Genomic DNA, 21,617 nt, shown 5'->3' on the forward strand with positions numbered 1-21,617 from the left:
CCTAGACAAGCATACTGTGATTTTCAGGGATAAGCTAGGCTCTGTAAAAGGTTATGAGCATAAAATAATTCTCAAACCTGATGCGATACCTGTGGTACACAAGGTGCGTAATGTGCCCTTGAGCATCAGAGGGAAGTTAAAGGAGCACCTACGTGAGCTATGTGCTGATGGAATCATTGAATCGACTAATTCGCCTCAATGGGTTTCTCCGATTGTGGTTACAGTTAAGAAAACGGGGGATTTGCGATTATGTGTGGACTTGAGGTCTTTGAACAAAAATATTCTAGTTGATTGTTTCCCGCTGCCCAAAATACAGGAGTTATTGGCACAATTGGGGGGTATGAAAGTGTTCTCCACGATTGACCTCAAGTCTGCCTATCATCAAGTTGAGTTGAGTAGGGAGTCTCGTTCTCTTACAACATTTGTCACTCCATTTGGGGCTTACAGATTTTTGCGGATGCCTTTCGGTTTAGCTTCCGCAGCATCTGTGTTTCAGAAGCTAATGTATCAATTGTTTGGGGAAGTACACGGAGTGTTGGCATATCAGGACGATATTCTGAGTCTATTCAGGAACACATACACAAACTTGATAAAGTCCTAGAAATTCTGGAAGAGCACAGGATTACGGTGAGAAAAGAGAAATGTAAATTCATGGTTGAGACAGTTGAATATTTAGGTCACACAATTTGTGCACAGGGAATCCTACCCAAGAAGGACTTATTAGGGGCTATTGGAAATGCTCCATCTCCTAATGATAAAGACCAGTTGAGATCCTTTTTGGGTCTTTGTGAGTACTACTCGCGATTTGTTCACAATTTTGCGTATCTGACAGAGCCATTAAGGAAGTTATTGAGGAAGGGTGAGAAATTTCTGTGGCAGGATGAGCAGGCTCATGCCTTCTTAACTCTTAAGACTCTCATAATTGAGGCTCCTGCTCTTCATCCTTTCAATGAAGACGTACCTTCTGTCATTACTGTGGATGCGAGTGGGATTGGCTTAGGAGCTGTTTTAAGTCAAATGATAGGTGGCAAGGAATTTACCATTGCTTTTGCGTCCAGCCGACTTTCTGAGGCCGAAGTGAATTATAGCACAATCGAGAGGGAGGCACTAGCTTGTGTTTGGGGTGTCAACCATTTTTCAATGTATGTGTGGGGGAGAGAATTTACTTTGGTAACAGATCACAAGCCATTGGTTTATCTATGGAATGACACAATTTTCAATAAGACTAGTCCTAGATTGACCAGGTTGTTGGCTAAACTTTATGAGTTTAATATGAAAATGAAACATATTCCTGGGGAGAACAATGGTAGAGCAGATTTTCTTTCCAGGTGTCCAGTTCACAATCCAATTGAGGGGAAGCAAATGGAGGATGAGGATGTCATGGTGGGAATGATAGACGGAGTGTTTGTTTCTGGGGAAGTCATTTCCAGGCAGGTTTGGGCGGAAGCTATGAACAAGGACAATTCTCTATTGCTTCTTAAAAAATATATTTGTGAGGGTTGGCCGGCAGGGAATGGTGTTTTAGAAGTAATAAAACCTTTTTGTAAGGTTAGAGAGGATTTGAACGTGGAGGACGACCTTGTCATGAGGGGGGAACGTTTGGTACCTCCTAATGAATTAAGGCACAAGTTGATACAGCTGGCTCATGATGGGCATGTTGGAATCACTGGCACAAGGAAGAGGTTGCGTTTATATTATTGGTGGCCGGGTATGGACACAGAGGTGGAATTTGCAGTTAAGAATTGTAGCATTTGCAAGGGGGCGGATAAAGGTTTGCATACTAGAGAAGTGCCTTTGTGTCCTGTACCGTTTCCTGATAAACCTTGGCAGAAATTGGGATTGGATTTCATTGGTCCAGTTGGGGGTTATAATGACGGGAAGAAATATGTGTTGGTTGCAGTAGATTATCATTCCAAATGGGTTTTGTACAAGTTTTTAAGAGAACCTAACACCACCAATGTGATTGGATTTTTAAAAGAGATCTTTCATTGGGAAGGTATTCCCAGGTTTTTGGTCACAGATAACGGGGTGCAATTTGTATCGCACCAGATGGTTGAATTTCTGAGAAGACTTAATATTAAGCATCTTACAACTGCATTGTATAGTCCGCAGGGTAATGGGCTTGTTGAGAGAGTAAATAGATTACTCAAGGAAACTATTCAATTGGCCATCAGGTCAGGGAAGAGTATACAGGAGATGGTGGCAGAAAGGATATGGTGTTATCACAACACGCCACATTCTTCTACTGGTGTTGCTCCTTTTGTACTTTTGAAGGGTAGACATTCTTGCAATGAACTGTCTCCAGAGTGGGTTGTACAGGAAACTTTAGGAGGTGTTGTTGCTTCTGATATCAATCAGGTGAAAGACAAGGTGATTAAGCAACAGGTTAAGAGCAAATTGAGATATGACGATCTGAAAAGAGTTAAGGAGGTTCAATTTGGTATAGGTGATGTAGTTAGAGTAAAAAAACCTCAGGGGAAGGGAAAGGGATTGTCAAGTTTTTTTCCCACTGCCAAGGTGGTCAGAGTATCCAAACATTCTGTTATGGTTGAGGGTGGCAAATGGTGGAATAAGAGGAATGTGGCGAAAGTGACAGATGTAGCCCCTGGGGTAAAACATTCAGGTGTTTGGGCTGATGTTGAGTTGAAAGATAGTGGTTATGATGGCGGTGCTTTATGTAGAGGATCAGGTGAGAATGTGGGGTGTGGTAGTTCTCCACATGAAAGAGGATGTGTGTTTTCTGGGCAATTTAGTGATCTAGGAAGAGGGTCAGGAGAAGACATACGAGAAAATAACATGCATGACGGTCGTGGAAATTTTGGCATAGGAAATACTGTGGGGGTGATGGGTGAGGGTGAAGTTGAAAGGTTGGAGGAAGGTGCTAATCTGGAGGGTGTGATGGGTAGGCCCAAAAGAAATGCTGTTAGACCCAAATATTTAAATCAGTTTGTGACGTACTAGGTATTTAGGGAGGCAGTGGGATATTGCCTTTATTGCTTATATACAACTTGCCGTTATTGCCTATGTAGAACTTGTTTTTCATTTCTTAGTCTATGTATGGAAGGTTTGGAATGTTTATTGGGATTTTTCATTTCCAATGTATCTTTTGTATATTTTATTGTAGCATAGAAGGGAATGTGTAGCATATGTGTTTGTATTTGTTCTGTTTGTTAAGGGGGAAGATGTGTTGTGTTTTAAAATGTGCAGTTGTAATTTGTCCTTGGGGGTGGGCAGTGTACCTTTATGGAATGTTGGGTGCGTGGAGTTCTGATGACTTCATCGGCTCCTGAGTCAGTTGCTGTACCTGGAGCTGTGAGGACGTTGGTGTTGATGTGGAAATAAACTTTGTGTTCAGGAATATTCCTTCTCTGTTTTTCCCTTCTTTTGGATACAACAACCAACTATTACTTAGTGCCTCATTACGAGGTTGGCGGGTGTCCTGACTGTCTCCCACCCCAGCCGTTTACGAGGTTTGCACTGGGCTGACCGGCAGAAACGTCTAAATTCAGAGGTTTCCGACGGTCAGCCTAGTGGAAACCATGCTGCGGCATGTCGCACAGAGGGTGCTCCCAGCACCCTTGGAATACACACTGTCTGCTGTAGCAGTAGACGGTGTGTATTCCAAGGGTGCTGGGGGAGGGCAGCACTGGCTTTCCGCCAGCCTTTTCAGGGCGGGGTTCCCACCATGAAAAGACTGGCGGAAAGTGGACTCGTGATCAGCGCGGCAGTCGTTGAACTCAGCACCGCCATGGCTGACCACACCTCTGACCGCTGCAACACCACCGGGACCCATATTCCTGGTGGTGGCAGTCTAACAGTCATGGTCGTAATTTGGCGGTCAGACCGCCTGAAGTGCGGCGGGCCGACCTCCACCGCAAGGCTGGCCAGCTCAATATCATCAGCCTCGTAATGAGGCCTTTAGTGTTTACAAATTGTAGAGGTGCAGTATGAAACGTAATATAAAAATATATATTAATCACATCCTGTTCGCATGAATGTAGTCTGCACAAGCTGATGGATCCTAGGAGATAAATACTCATGATTATTTACAGGTTTACACATTAGATCATTGTTCCATTCCCCTGAAATTATGTTTTTCTTTTCAGGCCAGCCACTGGAATCTCGCAGAATTTGTTCAAAGCCTATCCAGTGCCCACCAAATGTGGATTCTCTTCTTAATGATGCAAAAGTGAAATTGAAGAAGCAATTTCGTGGAGCCGAATCCCACCAAGTTTGCGTTGAGGCCATACGAGCCGCAGTGCAACTTCCATTCGCAGAAGGAATTGTGAAAGAAAGAGAATTGTTTTTAAGTCTCTTTAACTCAGACCAGGCGAAAGCGTGCCAGTACGCCTTCTTTGCAGAGAGAAGTGTGGCCAAGTGGACAACACCGTCAGGAGCGAACTGGAAGTCTGCCTCACCTCAGACTATTAGGACAGCAGCAGTGATAGGTAAATAGATGGGGTGCGCTATACTGCTGATGAGATAGATCCGTACATATGTTTCTAACCTGAATACAGTATGCCTGTATGTCTATCTATTTACAAAAATCGCTTAAGTACAGTTGTGGTTGCAAATTAAAACCGAGAAACACCTTATCAAACCATAACTCGTGCAACAAACATGCAAACCATAACTCACCCGTCAGCTGCGCTGCTCATGCTCACAGCTTTCCTGTTATATGAGCAAATACAAATGATAAACAACCTTTTGGTGAGATTACGTATTACATTTCCATTAACATAAATAAGAAGGCAACTGTGAATATAGCACATTTCTTGTTTTGGGGTACATGGTAATTAATCATGTAGTGTTTTAGATGCTGCTTATTATTGGTATACATTTATGAGGTCATAATCTTTGTATTTCATATATAAGATATGGTTTGCATGTCTTTTGTGTTACAGTTTGTGGAGATAGTAGCATCTGGTGAATTTCAGTATTTTTGGTGTTATATATAACATATCTTCAACTTTGCTTTGTTTCTTTCAATTAATTTCTCTTAAATATGCTACATCCAAGTTCTATGAAGTATTCCTTTCCCCAATACATATGATCTTTGGCTGTGCAGAACAGGGGTTGGCCACAGGCGTGGCCACTGGCAAGACCCAGTGACCAAACCGCTGCTGTGCTCAGCTTTGGCCATACACAGTGGAGGTGGATCACAGGGACTTGACCCAGTGCACCAAAGATTTTTTTTTACTTGTAAATGTTAGAGAGGGATCCCTCTTCCTCAACATGGTGATCAGGATGAAAGCACCTTGCCACATTCTGCAGCCTTTCATTTTTTTTTGGGAAGAAGTGAAAACCACACCCTTGTTTTGTAATGATCGCTGCAAGAGAATTTATTTCTGTACCCATCCAATCAGTCTTTGCTTCACAAACTAAGCTTAGTGTCTGCAGATCTGAAATATAAATATACTACAAGAAAGCAACCTCCCTCGTGCAATGGGAGGGCTATGTTTTTTAAATTTGGTTCTGTGATCATCTAGCAATACTTGGATAGTGGTCTAGGTATCTCTACCTTTTTACCCTTTGAAACTCACCCGACATATTTTTGTAGTGCTAATTTCTCAAAAACTCTTGAATGAATTCTCACCAAACCAGTCGGAGGCACCGGTTTAAGTAAAGCTCTAGTTTCTTGCCAAGTTTGGCGTACATTTTTTTTTTTCCTGTAGCCAAAAACAAAGGTTCACAGAGTAGTTAAAAAGTGAAAACTCTCTTTTGTGACCCCCTCTTCATTACTCCATCTCTGGATGTATCTGCATAGTACTTATGGACACATAGGGATAGACCGAGGGAAAGGAATGCTCAAAGACATCCTCCTCTAACACTGTACTTCACAAAAGGTGCTTGGATCTATATCCTTAAACTGTTAAACCCCAGGAAAATGTCCCTATCGATGTCCTACATCAAACAAGATATTTCAGGGGTCACCTCACACAAAACCTTTTGTTGCAAGTTTCATCATAGGTGGCTCCCCACACAGACTAATGATAAAAGTGGTTTTATCTGACAGTAGTGAGTCAGACATTCTTATTAACAACATGTTTCGACTGAGATGCAAGGAAGATGAGGCATAAGGCTTACCTTATTCAAAATCGTCCATTTACCAAACAGCGACAGGGGAATGTTGTAGGTGACAAGGTTTCACCTTCACCCTCAACAAATGTATGACTACAAAGGAAGCCCCCCTTTATCTGGACCATGATATTTCACAAATTGGGAAGCTCACATCAGCCATGAATCAAACATGAATCAGGCATTAGAGACTTATGCCTCATCTTTCTTGCATGATCTAAGTACACCTGAAGGTGACCGCGGACCAGTATAGGCAACTTATCTCAGTCGAAATGTGTTAGCAATAAGAATGGTTGTTTGACTCATGAATATCAGATAAAAACACTTTTATCATGAGTTTTGATTGATATCAAGGGTACCAGTTAATGAATGGATTGTTTTGGGTATACCCTTAGATATTTTTGTAGAATAACTGGACCCCTGCATTGTCCTGTTTCAAATAATATCTAGGAACTCCCTTCTTGGTTGAGTCCACTTAAGTGGCACTGTTCTACTTTAGTGTGGGGGAGGGGCACCTATGATGAAGCATGCCACAAAATGTTTTTTGTGGGGCATCCGCTCAAATATCCTGTTTGATGTAGGACATTTATAGGGGCATTGTTCTGAGCTCCGAGAACCTTTTGTGAAGTATCTGCATAGTACATACTAAGCTGTATCTAAACTGGGTTAACTCTTTTCAAACCTTTGTGCAAATTCATTATACAGCAAAAAAAATGTATTAGTTAAACAAACACAGACAAACCCACTTTGTTTCTACTTTTATAATGAGTCATGGAGCTATTGACTTTACCAGTGCTCGTTTGAATGCAGTAAAGTAAAATCAAAAGTGATGCCAGTACCTTAGTATGTATGTGCATGCGAGTGCAGCCATTTTGGAATGCGTTCTTAAGTTGTCTGTCCATGTGTCAGCCTGCATGCACACAGATGGGTGGACATTTGGAACAGTTTTTACAATAAAGAAAAGGTATTTCATGATCGCAGCCCATTCCCATGCATACCTATGTGTTCAAGCACACTGACGCACAGGCAGCCATACTTTTATTTATACTTCATGGCGTTGCCACATTGCAGAGTGGTAAATTAAAAATAAAGGTGAATTGGTAAGGTAGCAATGAGCAGCTGGTTGCCCCTTGCAAAATTAATAAAAAAATATGAAAAAGATGAGAGGAGGAGAAACAATAGTAAGCAAGGAATCCAGTGACCTGGTATCAGTGTATAGCAGCCGGCCCCTTGTAAAAGCACTGTTTAAACAAAGAAACCGAAATGGCTGGAGCAGAGATGTAGGTGAAGTTGTAAGCAGCAGGAATAGAACAGAAAGAAAGCAAGAGAGAAAAGCCAGGTGCCCTGTGTCAGCAGTAGGGTTAACTCATTCAAAATGATGGTAAAGCAGGAATAGTCCAGAGGCGAGGCAAACACAAGAATACGGAAGAAAACCATCAAATCAAGAATAGGGAACTGAGAAAAGAAAGCCACCCAATCATGATCAAAGGGCTGGCACAAAGCCCACTTTATGTATGTGTTGTTCACAATAGGTCTTCAAGAAAATATGGTTTGCCTAGCAGTTGTGCGAGTAACGGATTGCAGAGCTAAAGATAACTTGCACATTTCTGTGTTTTTTTCCATTTCAGTCCACTGCCATAACTGCTCCTTAACTGTGTTTTTAAGTGAAATGTGCAGGTCTTGTTAAACACACACTAACATGTTATAAACACATCTAACCACAACATTACTTTAATATTTTACTTCGTCAGTGAATTGCTAGGGTTGGCAGGCCCAAATTTGCCTTCATAGCTCTGAAATGGATTACAGGAGAAAAAGTTCCTGTGGCCAGTGTTAGTGCGTTTGTCCTTATTTGGTCTTTTAATTTGATTTATAAGGAGACGCGTTAGAGGTTCGATAGACCTTTTGACTACTCTTAGAGTGATTCCACCATAAGTCCTTAATTCAATGCAATTACAAATCATAATCAATATACATAATCAAATACTCTTTGGAGTCAGTAACCTTCACACAACATGACCCATTTGGCCACGAATAACCAGACCTTTAAGTAAAAGTTAGAAAGTTTATTTCCCTATATTAACAATGCTAATGCCACATAAATTAGTCTCAAAACCAGATGGTAAACATACATAAACAACATCGGTTGACCAAATCTTCTAAAGAACTCAACTTAACCAAAACATTAACAATTAAGCATTTGAGAGTCACAGTAAAATTAATAGCCAAAAAATCTGTGCAATAGAAATAGCAAAAATCTACATCCAACAGATGCATAACATCAATTCTTTGTTAATAGCAAGTTAACATGTCAGGGCTCCCTAACTAACTTTCTGATGAGAATAGCATGTTTGGACTTCATGCAAAACAATTTTAGTTAAAGATAATTTGGAAAACACCTAACTATGGCTCTATCAAAATTAGCGGTTGGTACCTAGAAACAAAGCACAAATCTATAACATTGGCAATAGCATTTTGTTATACCTCTCCTTGTATGGAGAAGCAAGCTGCGATTTCTCTTCGTCAGTTGGGCATCTTTTCTGTCATCATCAGCAGCAGGCAGTATGGTTCAGACACGGGGACTTCTAAACTATCTGAACCATTTATTGAGCAATATCTAGAGGATCAACATTCAGCATTAGAAAGCTTAAGCAGTAAAATCAAAGATAGAAAATAAAGTCATCAGGAACTGTTCAGCTCCTCAAACAGTATCACTACAGTGGAAAGTCAAAATAGAATGAGCTTCTCTCCCCTCTGTGCCATCGGGCTAAGTTAAAATGTCCTAAAGATCCTCCCATCTTGTGATTGGTCAGAAAATCGTATGTTTACAGTTAGTCCAATAGAAATAAAAACCCAAATCTAAGATATAACTAAACTGTCTTTCACATGTCGATGATTGGCTCCTCTTCTTCTGTTTCCATTGCCAGACGCATCGGATATGTTTCTTAATCCATGCTTCAGTCAGTGCATCCATTGTTGGTTCCTGGGAACATCACTTTCTCACGCATCGAACTATACAAAGTAACAACTAATACAAAACATTCTAGCAGGCAGGTCTCATGAGAAAGTTAAAGACATCTGCAAAGTTTGGTTAGCACAGTGTGAACATTAAAAACATCAAATCTCAGGTTGTATATTTCCCACTATTTTATTAAACAATGCAACTTAATATGAGGTTGTGCCGACTAGGCCCAAACCTCGCTGACTTAAGGCCTATAAATAATAAAGCTAAATACATAACGTAAAATCATTATTATGACATACTATTACAATTTTCTCTTAAGCATGCACTTCATCTAATTATAATATACATTTAATGAAAGCATTACGTATTTATAGCAGCCACTCAAGTGGGCACATTTACCACAAACGCACATTATTTTCTATGTTAGCTTTAATTTCTTATGCAAATTCTTAACCCATAACAAATATAAATCATTATTAACTAATTCAGCTTTCACACCAGTCAAGTTTGAATATGTGTACAAAAAATAGTCCGCCGGGGACTAGCAGTTCAGATACTGCTAACTTTTTAACCTTCTCAAGAACATGCTGAAACGTTTTTAAATGATAGTTTCTCATAAACTACTGAATGGACTTACACAAAACTAAGCAGAAGCACCTTCATTGTATAGGCCGCTTTTCTACTTGAAAGTTAAACAAAGCCTGAACATTATAATATAAATTAAGGACAGGTGCTGGTGGTTTCACATCTGACTTTTGGAGACAGAACATGTTTTTTTAACAAGACAAAGCATGTTAATTCTAAACCGTAATTTTAAGTAAATAATTGTATCTTCTTTTTACTACAGACAACCAAGGAGTATAGTAAAGTATTTCACTTGGTATTTCCATCTCGGCATTCTGGGGACATTTACAGACCACACCACACTATTGTTGTGCACTTAACATGAAAATGATTCCCTTTTATGTACTTAAATTATTTACAGCTTGTTTGCCTTTCTTGAAGACAATGGTGGTTAAATGTAGTCAATGGAAAAACGTAAATTAAGCTGAGGCTGTCTGTATTTATGAACACTGTCTTGCAGAGAGACCAATAAGCTAGATGGAAGTCACTCAGGGCGAGAATACGCCTCCAGTTAGGTAGAATCCATATTTCCCAGGAATTATGCCATAATCATATGCCTCCTTTGGACGAAATCTGTATTTCATTGGAATTTTGTGATATCTGTAAAATAATACACTCTGTATCTGAAATATGGATTGTGATGCACTGTTTTCTGTGTTATTGAAAGCACCCAAAGTTCAGGTTCTGCTTACCATGTTAACCAAGCCTAATAAAAACAACCATTATTCATAGACATTAATGGACCAATACCTTCATTCTGCTAACAGAATTAAATCCTTTTCAAGCTTTCATGATCAGCAGATCACGTTTTCAGCTTGTGAAAAAAATCTCAAGCAAACTATTCTGCAAAATATCTGCTTCTCTCCGATCCTTTTTCTTTAGAATGAAATTCATGCCAGCCTGTTAAGGTTCAATGTTCACCCTAACGCTGTCTCCTCACCTCCACCTAATGCCTGGTTACAGCGTTAAGGAATACAGTCACCCAATTCTAAAGTGCGACATCATCGATATAACACTAACTGGGGCATATTTAAGAGCCACTAGTGCCATTCAAACACCACATTAGCGTCACTTTTTGATGCTAATGTGGTGTTAATAGGCCAATAACGCTGCACCATATTTGCAAAGTGGCACAATGCATGCACTGCACCACTTTGTAACCTCTTGCGCCACATTATGACTGTGCAAGGGGGCGTTCCCCCATTAGGGGGCCAAACAAATGGTGCAAGGACATATAAAAGATTACCTTGCGCCATTTTTTTCGGCAATTTTAATGCCTGCTCAGAGCAGGCGTTAAAAGGGGGGCCCATTATTTATAATGGGAACCTATGTACTCTGCAGGAGTAGAGCCAAAATGTTGGCGCTCCTCCTGCAGAGTACATCAATAGCGTAAAAAAATGACGCTATTGCCCCCTACCCTGCGCCATGGTGCGCCGTATTTTAAATACTGGATGCAGCACCACTTTCCTTAAATCTGCCCCTAACTGTTTCCCAATTCTACCAAATATCTATAGGCATCATGCTGGCAAGTGATTGACTGTCCAAATATGCTTGCCTTACAGAGACACTTGATAAGTGACTGATTGGACTGATAGCTGGTGGCATTTCAAACACATCTTTTGGCATTTGATGGCCTCAGACCAGGCCAAAACTGCCTCTCATAGACAGTGGCTGGGCATATGTCTTACCTAGAATCATTCATACCTGACTCAAAGAACCAGCTGGGACTGCCACTAGAAATCATGCCCTTCCTTTGAAATGTCTAGTGTTCGACATACTCAGAAGTGAATAGAGCTTGTTATTCTGCCCTAGATTTACCAGCCTTACAAAGGAGAACGGCCCCACCTCCCCACCTTCTCCAGGGTGTGCTTCAAATCGCTTGTTCTGTGGAAGATGTGACTATCAGTGGAAAATGTGGCTATCTAGCTGATTGTAAATTAATCATGAAAAGTGAAATAGAGCCTTAGACTCTGAAGTTATTTTACCATTCTGTATCTCAGCTGGACAGACTAGGGGGCTCATTATGAGTTTGGCGGTCCCAACACAGGACCACCAAACTCCCAGGGAGGACACCACTACCATGTAAATAAATAGAAAACTCCAAAGCTTTTTAAAGTCCTTCAGTCGTAGCAGCATGTATCGAGTGCATGAAGCTGAGGCGGCTCCTGGAGAAGCCAGTCTGGGCCTGACGGGGTAGGGCTTATATTGACCGACACTCATAGTATCCATCAAATAAGCCAGCACGCATCTGGGCTCAAGTGCGCATGTCGGGCTGGACGGCTGCCTTTTTCCGGCCAGCCCGACGTGCACTAGAGGTGCCTCTGTCTGTGCGTTAGTGAGCCAGGGGCAACTCGAAGCTGCATCTCCCGGTCGCAGTAATGAGCAGTGAGGTTGCTTGTCCTAACTAATCCGGGCCCTGCTGTAACAGCATGAGCAGCGCCTGAATTGGCTTAGAGATGCGGTGCTTACTTTGGGCCTCCATGCAGTGTGTGCAAGTGAGGCAGCGTGGGGTTGGGAGGAGTCTCTCTCTCCCCCATTTTTTCGTGCAGCACAACTCAAGAGACAGTCATGGGTTGCTAATATGATCCAGGACAGGCATTTGAAAAGAGATGAGCTGCCTTCCACAGGTAAGTAAGTAGATTTAATAACTAATGAGTTCGTCGTTGGTGCCAGAGGAAAATAAATACACCTGATCTGCGATTGTCTACTTTGGCAGAGTTTCCATATTTAACCCACTAGACACAGTACAGTGGAACACAAGGATCGTCAAGCTGGTGAACTCTGTCTTGTTACGTATATATGGTGCACACAGAAGATAAAAAAGCTTATTGAACTATCTTGGCAAGTTACCATTACTATATCCTGGTAACTTACTCAAAAGCTACACCCCTCTTATAGCTCTCTTGGGCTACTCATTGCTTGTTTTTTCTTGCAAATAGTATCATGTCATGATATGACGAGTGAACGTTCTCCTTTACTACAGAATGTTAAGTCAGATAAAGCCATAATCTGTGCGGGGATAGTCTCAGGTGATTGCATATCACCTAGCCACCTTGCCTGTGGCCCATTTTGCCCACTTTGACTCTGATAGACCTGTGTAGAAGTTAAGTTCCTCTTGAGGGTAAAAGGCTTTATCTCTATTATGCTCAATGTGTCAGAATGTGCTTATTAAATTTGTGAAATTGCTCTATGTTATCAGAGTTTCAAAACTATTGCATGAACTCAGCAGGTCATGATGGCTTTGCTGGACCACTACCTAATAAACGACAGGTGCATCATTTGCAATGTTTGTAAATGATGCAGCTGGTTTTGATGATGTAGTGGACCAGCAAGGGGAGCTAATAGATTTCCATCAGGATGGAGTTGATGTTATCTTATTTCTTCACCCCCTGCCTTGTAATGTGTATTCCTTGCTGTCACATTGTGTCCAGTCCGACAAATCACAGTAACCCACATTTCCTCAGCAGATTTCATTTGTAAAGGTATATCAATAAATAAAGAAATCTTTGAGGTACTAAGCATTGTTATCTCAAAGTCTGTTATGAAGTTCTGTGGTTATACTGAATAAACACCTATGCCATGCTCATTTGAAATCTCTTTATTGATGTCATAACTACAATTTCACAATTTCTTTATAACCTTCTTGCTTTGTCAAATTTGCTTGAAAATGCACAATTTGCCCCTCTTTTTTCAAAATGTTCTCGGGGGTAGAACCCCACAGCACCCCTTTTATGACGGTTGGGCCTGCTCGCTACACTTGCTCACCAACGGGCACTCATCCTAAACTTTTACGCCCCATCCCTTTAAAATTTCACCAGCTGCCAATGATGTCTAATGTGTTTACCCCATTCATTAAAGGTTCAACAAAATAGATCTGAAATAAGCTTACTTTCCGTCCATCCTCTCATAAGACTTACACTCTCATTCCCTTTTCCGTTTACATTTCTGACCCCAGATCTCTTCACTGCCCCTTCCGACAATGGCAGGCGTGTTTGGGCTGCGAATTTCCTCCATACCGCCCTATCCCTGTGATGTGACTGATGCTTACTATCTTTCAACATTATAAGACCGGATCATCTGGCCGACCCAAATCTTGTGATCCTTGTAAATGTGGTTCAGAAACCGATAAACCCGCGCAGATGCTCACACCCTTAATTAGAAATGATATCTGTCAGATGTTTTATTTACACCAGAGGCATGAGCTAGCTGGCCAGCTCTTCTATGCAGTCAAACCCAGGCAAGGACAGGGGGTTTCTGCAACATCCTTATGTCCTGGTTCTCGTGCTCTAATGCTGAAACGCCTATTCCTAGGACTTAGCCTCAATTTCAGAATGAAGGTTGCTACTTTTATTCTTCATGGAGTACAGTTCTTTATTACTTACCCTCATTTGTTTTATTTTATACATTTTTCTAATTTTTTATCTTTATTTTGTCTGGACACGCTATTTATCTACCGGGCTATTCTGAAATGTCCTTAGCAGGGCACACCTCTGCAAGGTAAGCCTAAAGCTTGACCAAGCTACAATACTGTGAGCCAGCAGGACTTTACTGAGAGGGGCTGAATCCATGTGCTGCCTGAGCATCCAGGAAAAAGCACTGGCACTCATTTCTCTCCCCACCCCTGCCAGACAGTGGACTTTCCCACAGTGATCAATTGTGGGTATGTGAAGGGTGTACTTGATCTTTCATGTGCACTACGAAATTGGGCCATCTTCGTTATGTTGCACAACCTGTCTTGTCATTTGCATTTTTGTGTCACCTGTGGGTAAATAATAATATTTACGAGCTAATTGTAAATGATTTAGAAGTATGCATTTGCTTGTATGTTGTTTACGCAGATAACGTAAAGATGTTGGTTTTTCTGATCATGAACAACTTAGAAGCAGAAGCCAGCATCTTGCAGTGCAGCACCAACAAATTAATTTAAAAATTAGGTAAACCATTACTGAACGATTTTATCACCAATTACAGAATTATTTCTACAGAGATCACCTCTGCTATAACATACTGATGACTACATTTAAGAATTACCTCCGTTCTAAGCGCTGTAGAAAATTTGTAGTGCATGTTTAATGCATACATTATCCTCCACTTACGCCCGCATTGCATATTGTGGCCTGCTGTGCAGCCACTTAGGGATCTGTTAAAGCCAAAATGTTTTCTTGACAGAGGCAATTTTAGAGGCTTAAAGTGCTCTCATGCTGTTCGTTCTGTCTGCTGGATAATGCATAATGCCCTTATTAAATTTTTAACTTTGAATTTTAAATGAGACATCTTGATTCCACTGACGAGTCACCATCCTGTCATATTTATTAATGTCAGCAGCGTGCATTTTAAGTGCATTGATTCTCGGTATCTCTTTTTTAAATTAATTGAAGTAAGTCAATTTAGCCTTTCTGACTTAGTATGATCTTAAGATCTTACATAACTAGATCCTCTTTCCATGCTTCAGCATCTCTTTGTCTCTCTCTCCCTCTCTCTTGCAAAAAGTCCTTCCCTCTGTTTCACAAGTGAAGACATGGTCCACTATAACCCCCTCCACAATCCGCAGTGTGCTGATCCAGTGCACAATCTGTAACAAAAAAAGTGAGAGGGCCCTCATCAGGAGGTCACTGCAGCTTGCACCATCCATTCCCCCGCCAGCACTGCCTATGATAGTCCCAACACAACTATTAATTATTACTACTACAGGTGTGACAATTCAGAGTATTCCAGCCCCCCAAAGCTACAACAATCACTTGGGTGGCATACATTATTAATTTATTATGTATATGAATTCATAAACAACCGTTTTTGTGTTCATCTTTAAATTAGACAAACTGAGCCACCTTAGGGCAGACTGCCATAAGTGCAGATTTTGACAATTAAGTGCCGGTGCTGAGCACCAGAAACCACTGGCTCAAATTAAGCACTGTGCTGATGACATTTAGATTGGTTTGGTCAAAGTCTGCGTGCCTTGCAAATATCCCATGCAAGCGCTTGTTTTAGGAAATTCTACCACCTGTTTATACTCTGCAGTCACAGAGATTCCCATGTGTACCAAAAAGTCAATGAGTAGGTGAATGATGCGCTAAACATACACCACATAAACTAAAATGAGGGTTAGGTTTTCATTCTGGGTGCCTATAGCAACCTCATTAACAAATTTTGCTTGTGATTAAATATTTTGTTCTAGAAGGTAGGCTTGGCCCAACAGTTCAGCTGCACAGCTCACCAACTTCCCTTGCATGATGCTGCATTTTGCTGTATTACCAGATTAGTAGGGCTTGCCTCGGCATAGGTATTGTAGCTCAACTAATTTTGTTGTGATACAGGAGATGCCACCTCTCTCTTCTTTTGGCTACAAATAAAATCGGACAGGAATCCAACACAATATGAGATCCCACTCATTATGTGACATGGTACTAGAGATGTGATATTCTGTCCAATAGTTTCGTAAATTGGAAACCCATCATGATTACAATATGGCGATCAAGTTTACGTGTCCAGTGCTTTGCACAATGGCTTTGGTATCCCCCATATAAAGATTTGTTTCTTGGTAATACAACGAATGTGCCCTTTCTGCTCCTTGGCTGTAAGGAAGTACAGCTTGAATACAATGTTGCATTAGATTTTGCATCCTGTGTCAGTTGTTAGCCTAAAACTTTGGTATGTGATTCACAAGACAAGAGAGGGAAGGCCATCATGATTCCAACATGGTGTGATGACCGAATATGCATGTGCAGTGTCTTGCTGGTATTTTTGATCAAGTTATAAATATGACACTTTTTATATAGGATAATTAAATTCCCCTGAAATAATGCTTCCACTCTATATGTCACTGTCCTACTTTACTAGTCAGAGCAACAACAAGGTGATGAGTGGAATGCTTGAAATAATCTCAGCCACTGACCTGTCCTCAGGCCGCTGCCCAATCCATCATTTTCCGCCATGCCACCTCAGTTTGGACCCAGCCGTATGCAAATCAGTCTCAACCCTGCTCCAGTGGGAACAATCCAGTCCGAACTGCCAAGCCACGTCCTCCATGAACTTAAATGAAAGCAATCTAGTACTGGTTTTGACCTAATAAGGGCTCAACAGCCAGGTATAGTTCGATTCCAGTGGCATTGTGAGCACTGGACCCAAATCTGAGCATACCCATAACACTTAGGGCAACATCTGCCACAACAACAAGGTGGTGGATGGAAAGTTTGCATTAATCTCAGCCACTGGCAATTACTCGGGCCGCATTTCAATCCATTGTTTTACTAGTGAGAGCATCAGATGTCGCAGTTGGGTGTTCACCAGTAAGGTAAGCAGAAGCATGTGAATTTGCAAGAGGTGAATTGCATGAGACATATTTTGATCAGTTTGTGAATGAAATCTATGTTGATGGAGAGTGCAATTTTGAAGCATGATGCAGGGGTGCACTGCTTTCTGTGAGCTCGAAAGTGTGTGAGGACATGCACAAGGTATTTACATAAAATCCTCCAGGAGGCAGTATTATTACACCACCTTTCAGCAGTCAACAGACGTGGGCCCATTGCTTTAAGAGAAATTAAAGGGCTGACTTGGAGTTTGGCAGAGAGAGTAGTACCATTGTTGCCAAACTCTTGATCTGCCCACACAATCCATAGGTGGACTTCCATGTTTATGCTGATGAAGTAAAACTTACTCCGTCAGCATGATCCTTCTTCAGACAGCCCGAGGGAGTAAGGGCCACTGGAGTCAAGCTATCCATCTGCACATCCTATTTAGAATAGGTGGTCACATGGCTTTTTTCACTGTCCTTCACCACCAGGTATATCATGGTGGTGAGGGTCGGTGAAAAAGAGAAAAATGACCTCACGCTTTGGGAGAAAATTCCCTTAGTGTGGTAGTCTTTAGTGTTTTTTATTTTTCAGAAAACAAAGTTCCACTCTGGGAGTTTGTTCTTGAATAACAAATGTTTTACAGAGCCACCCATCAAACCTTTCCTACACTGACAGGAACTGCCATGACAGTTGTTCCTGCCAATGTATGGAAATGTCTGTGGGCTGGTAGAAATCTCCAAATTTGGTGGGGAGAGTAAAGAAGGCAGGGTGGTGGACTTATAGTCCTCTGCCACCTGTCTACCTTAACTCTTTGCCAAACCCTAAATCAGATGTGAAGTCTTTTCCAAGAAATCTGTAACTTTTTACATACTCACTGTTGTATGCGGGAACTTCTAAATAGAGACTAGGGGTCCGATGTTAAAAGTTGCTTTGTATGCTAGCATCTACATTTTGTACACCGACTTGTTAGCTAATGGGTGTGCAATTTGTGATGCAACTTATGTAGCAAAAGGCGTCATGCATAATACCCATTCATTGCAGAGGGTCACAAAATGAATGATGAATATGAATTCAGCAAGTCACAATTTGTTACCCTTATGAGTGGCTGAGAAGGTAGAGCTGCTGGCCTGCAAGGACAGCAGTTCACATTCCTTGCCTTTTTAAAGTTGACGGTGCCCTATAAACAAATCCCATTTGGCAACACATTAGGATTGGCAGGCAGTGGTCTCCTGACTTGTAAAGTGTGTTTTGTACATGGCAAAATATTGTATTGCAATCTCAAGCCGCCTTTTATGTAATTCACAGACTGTGTAATAACAAATGTTTTGTGTGAGACCCCTAGTAAAATATGGTAATCGATGTCCAGGAGATACCCATTGGCCTCCTCGTTGAATGCTGTTGGTCGGTACAAATGAAGATTTTTTAGAGTGCTGTTAAAGATGTGTTAAGGAAAAGAACCATTATTTTTGTGGGTAGGTGTAGGACAGTGCACTTTTTGATATGGTCACCCTCACTTTTTGCCACTTTAGTACTGATGCTTTTTAACAGAAAGCGCAGTGAGTCCCTGCTAACCAGGCCCCCAGTGCTAGTGCTCTTTCCTTTAAAACAAGGTAAATGTCTAATTGTAATCCAATTGACTAGGACTTTAGCACCCCTGTAAGTCCCTAGCACATGGTACCCCTGCTACGTAGGGTATGGTTACTAAAGAGGGTCCTTAAGGACTGCAGCATGCTGTATGCTACCCTAAGGGACCCACTCTCAAACACATGCAGACTGCCACTGCAGAATGCATGAAATGGTGCAAGCCATTTTGAAAACATGGCATAGCACACACCCTGTGTGCAATACCCATACGCACTGCACCTAATATATGTAAGTCACCCTACATCAGGCCTTAAGAGCCCTAAGGCAGGGTGCATTATATTACATCTAAGGGCACATCTGCATCCATTACTAGATATTACAAGTGATCATGCAGCCGTCGTAAGGACATGTACTGGGCACTGGTCATTACGAGTTACCCAGATACATGATGGCCGCATTGTAACTAAAAGTGTTTGATATCAAACACCTATCCTATTAAATCCATACTGATGCCAGTATCGGATTTATTAGGATATGCACCCAGAGGGCACCTTAGAGGTGCCCCCTGAAAACCTACTACTCTTAGTGTGCCGGCTGTCTGGTATCGACTAGCCTGCCACCACAGATGAGTTTTTTACCCCCTGCGGGTGAGAGCCTGCGCTCTGAGGCGAGAAACAATGCCTCCTCCAGAGGAAGATGATCACACCTCCTCTAGTAAGGTGCCTAGTGAATTTAGCAGATCAAGGATGGAGGCTTCAAATCCTCTGTTGCCCTTGCTATGCAAGTCTGGGAATGCCACCCCTTGCTCTGAAGCCCATTTGGCACCAGAGCAGGCAGGAAATTAGTTATTAAGGAGGCACATCTCACTTTTGGACTAGTCACACCCTAATGTGGGCTACCTGAAGTGGAACTAAGAACTCAGGAATATGCCCACTCTACACAGAAAGTGTAGTCACCCCAGGGGTAAGTAGCATTTTGAATACTACCCTACACTCCCCTAACCTCCCCTAAATTCAGTAATTAGGGATCCGCATGGCAGTAGGATATCAAATTTGCCTACCTGGGGACAGAAGGACCAAGAAGGGTCAACAACGCAAACACTGAGGCCCAGCACTGCAATTGGTGCCAAACCCTGCCTGGCTGCAGCTTTCCCAATAATTGCAAGAAACGATTTGTTCTGGTCTGTCCAGTATTTCAACAACCAAGCAGATTCTCCCGTCATCTGCAGGCACCAACGGCATCTACCTGGTTCACCGTTTTTCTGACCATCGGGTGCTCTGAGGTAACATGAGGAAGACATAGAGAGTCCAGGAAGTCACCCCCATCGCTTCACCAATTTTCGAGACACGTAGCCTTCCTGGAGCCTCTGTACACCAATACATGGGGTACTGCAGTCCTTGCAAGCACCAAGGCTGGCTGTGGGTCCAGCCCGGACACCACCGATGTCAACACCAGTGAAGGACATCAGGATCTCCATAGTCATCACCGAGAGGGACCCCGTCATCTTGTTTTCTTTCCCTCTCCAGGTCACCCAAAACCAAGTGATAACTCGAGCAACCCGCTGGACAAAACACCACTGCACCCAGCCCAAGTCCACATAAACCGCCTGTGTCTTCCTTGGTCAAGGTGACTTCACTAAGAAATCCACAATTTACATTAGTTAAAAACATATGTTTTTCAATTTTCGATTTTTCAAATTTGAACTGTTAGGCCCTTGTGTTAAGTCCCCCAGTCCATTGCATTAGAAATGTAAAAAGTGTACTAGCTAGTTAGACCTAGAAAATCTTTTAGAATTTTTTGTTGATTTTCTAAAAGGGTCCCAACTGCTCTATATATGTCTGGCTCTGCGGAGATGGTGCAGGAACTTAACCTGACCCCATATCTTCAGCTTAGTATGCACTAGATAAGGAACCTCTGTAAAACCAGCAAAATCAAAACTCGGCTCCAGGTGCTCCTTACAGAGTTTGATACCATACATGTAACAGAGGATCCCTCTTGAGTAGGTGGACAGTGACAATGAAAGTAGGGACAGTTCTTCAGAAGATTGTCCTCCAAAACTCACAGGGAAGTTGATGAGGTACCTCCTCATATCTACGCTAGGAGTGTACCTAGAGTGACTTCCCCTGCTGGGGGAGGTCAAGCCACCCCAGGCTCAGAGAAGAGCTAGAGGATGAAAAAGCAATTCTTGAGAAACTAGCCAGAAGGGAAGCCCTTGAAGCCAAGATACTGGCTATAAAGAAAGAAAGGGCTGAGATGGGTCTCGAACCCATAAGTGGTGACAGCGACAAACTAAATTGGGAGAGAGAGGAAACGTTTGATCCCAAGATCTCCAAAGGGATTGATCTCAAATATGTTGAATCTGATGACATTACAAAATGGTTTAAAGCCTTTGAGAGGGCTTGTGACATGAGAAAGTTACACCAGAGGAAGATGCTGAGTCCTATGACCTCATGAAGGCTACCCTGATTGAGGGCTTTTAACTTACCACTGAGAAGTACAGAATTAAGTTCAGGGAGAGTCACAAAACCTCAAATCAGTCCTGGGTAGATTTTGTAGACTTCTCACACTAGGTGGCAGGGTAACATACAGTAAGGTGTAAGACTATGAAGGGTTCTATAATTTGATAATGAAGGAGCATCTGTTGAATAATTGTATTTCTGAAAAATTGCATTGGTACTTAGTGGACTTAGGGTTGGTCTCTCCCCAGGAATTGAGGAAGAAGGCCGACCACTGGGTCTAAACAAGAGTGTCCAGAAGGACACGTGGTGGGGTTACTGCCCCCCCCCCCCCAAACGGAAATATGTTAGACACAAAGGGAAAAAACCAAAGGGTCTTCCAAAGGCCCCCAAAACCCTGTTCAGGAGGGTGGGCAAGAGACTGTTCCCAATCCAAGGGTGGTTACCAGGGTAAGAACTGGGATCCCAATCTCCATCTCTGTAAGCAGAATGGTCACTGAACTGGGGACTTTCCCTGCCCGCAAAAAGGCTTACACTAGTCAAAGTCCTTCAAGGGTTGTTAGTCTCCAGATAGGATCCTTGGTGTGCCCTGACCAGGTCAGAGAGCACAGTGAAGTT

At 42.0% G+C, this 21,617-nt stretch overlaps 1 protein-coding gene across 2 annotated transcripts in view; it reads left to right on the plus strand.

The window, feature by feature from the left end:
- LOC138285625 (peroxisomal bifunctional enzyme-like) overlaps window positions 1–21,617 on the plus strand; it is a 294,796-nt gene that overhangs the window by 242,196 nt on the left and 30,983 nt on the right. Inside the window, exon 6 of one of the 2 annotated variants that reach the window (XM_069225812.1) lies at window positions 4,107–4,448. The exons of the other annotated variant lie outside the window; for it this stretch is intronic. Coding sequence (XP_069081913.1) covers window positions 4,107–4,448 — 342 coding nt within the window. The remainder of the gene's footprint in view (window positions 1–4,106; window positions 4,449–21,617) is intronic. 2 annotated transcript variants of the gene reach the window in all.

The sequence above is a fragment of the Pleurodeles waltl genome, chromosome 3_1 (assembly GCF_031143425.1).
Source record: "Pleurodeles waltl isolate 20211129_DDA chromosome 3_1, aPleWal1.hap1.20221129, whole genome shotgun sequence".
NCBI classification, from domain to species: domain Eukaryota; kingdom Metazoa; phylum Chordata; class Amphibia; order Caudata; family Salamandridae; genus Pleurodeles; species Pleurodeles waltl.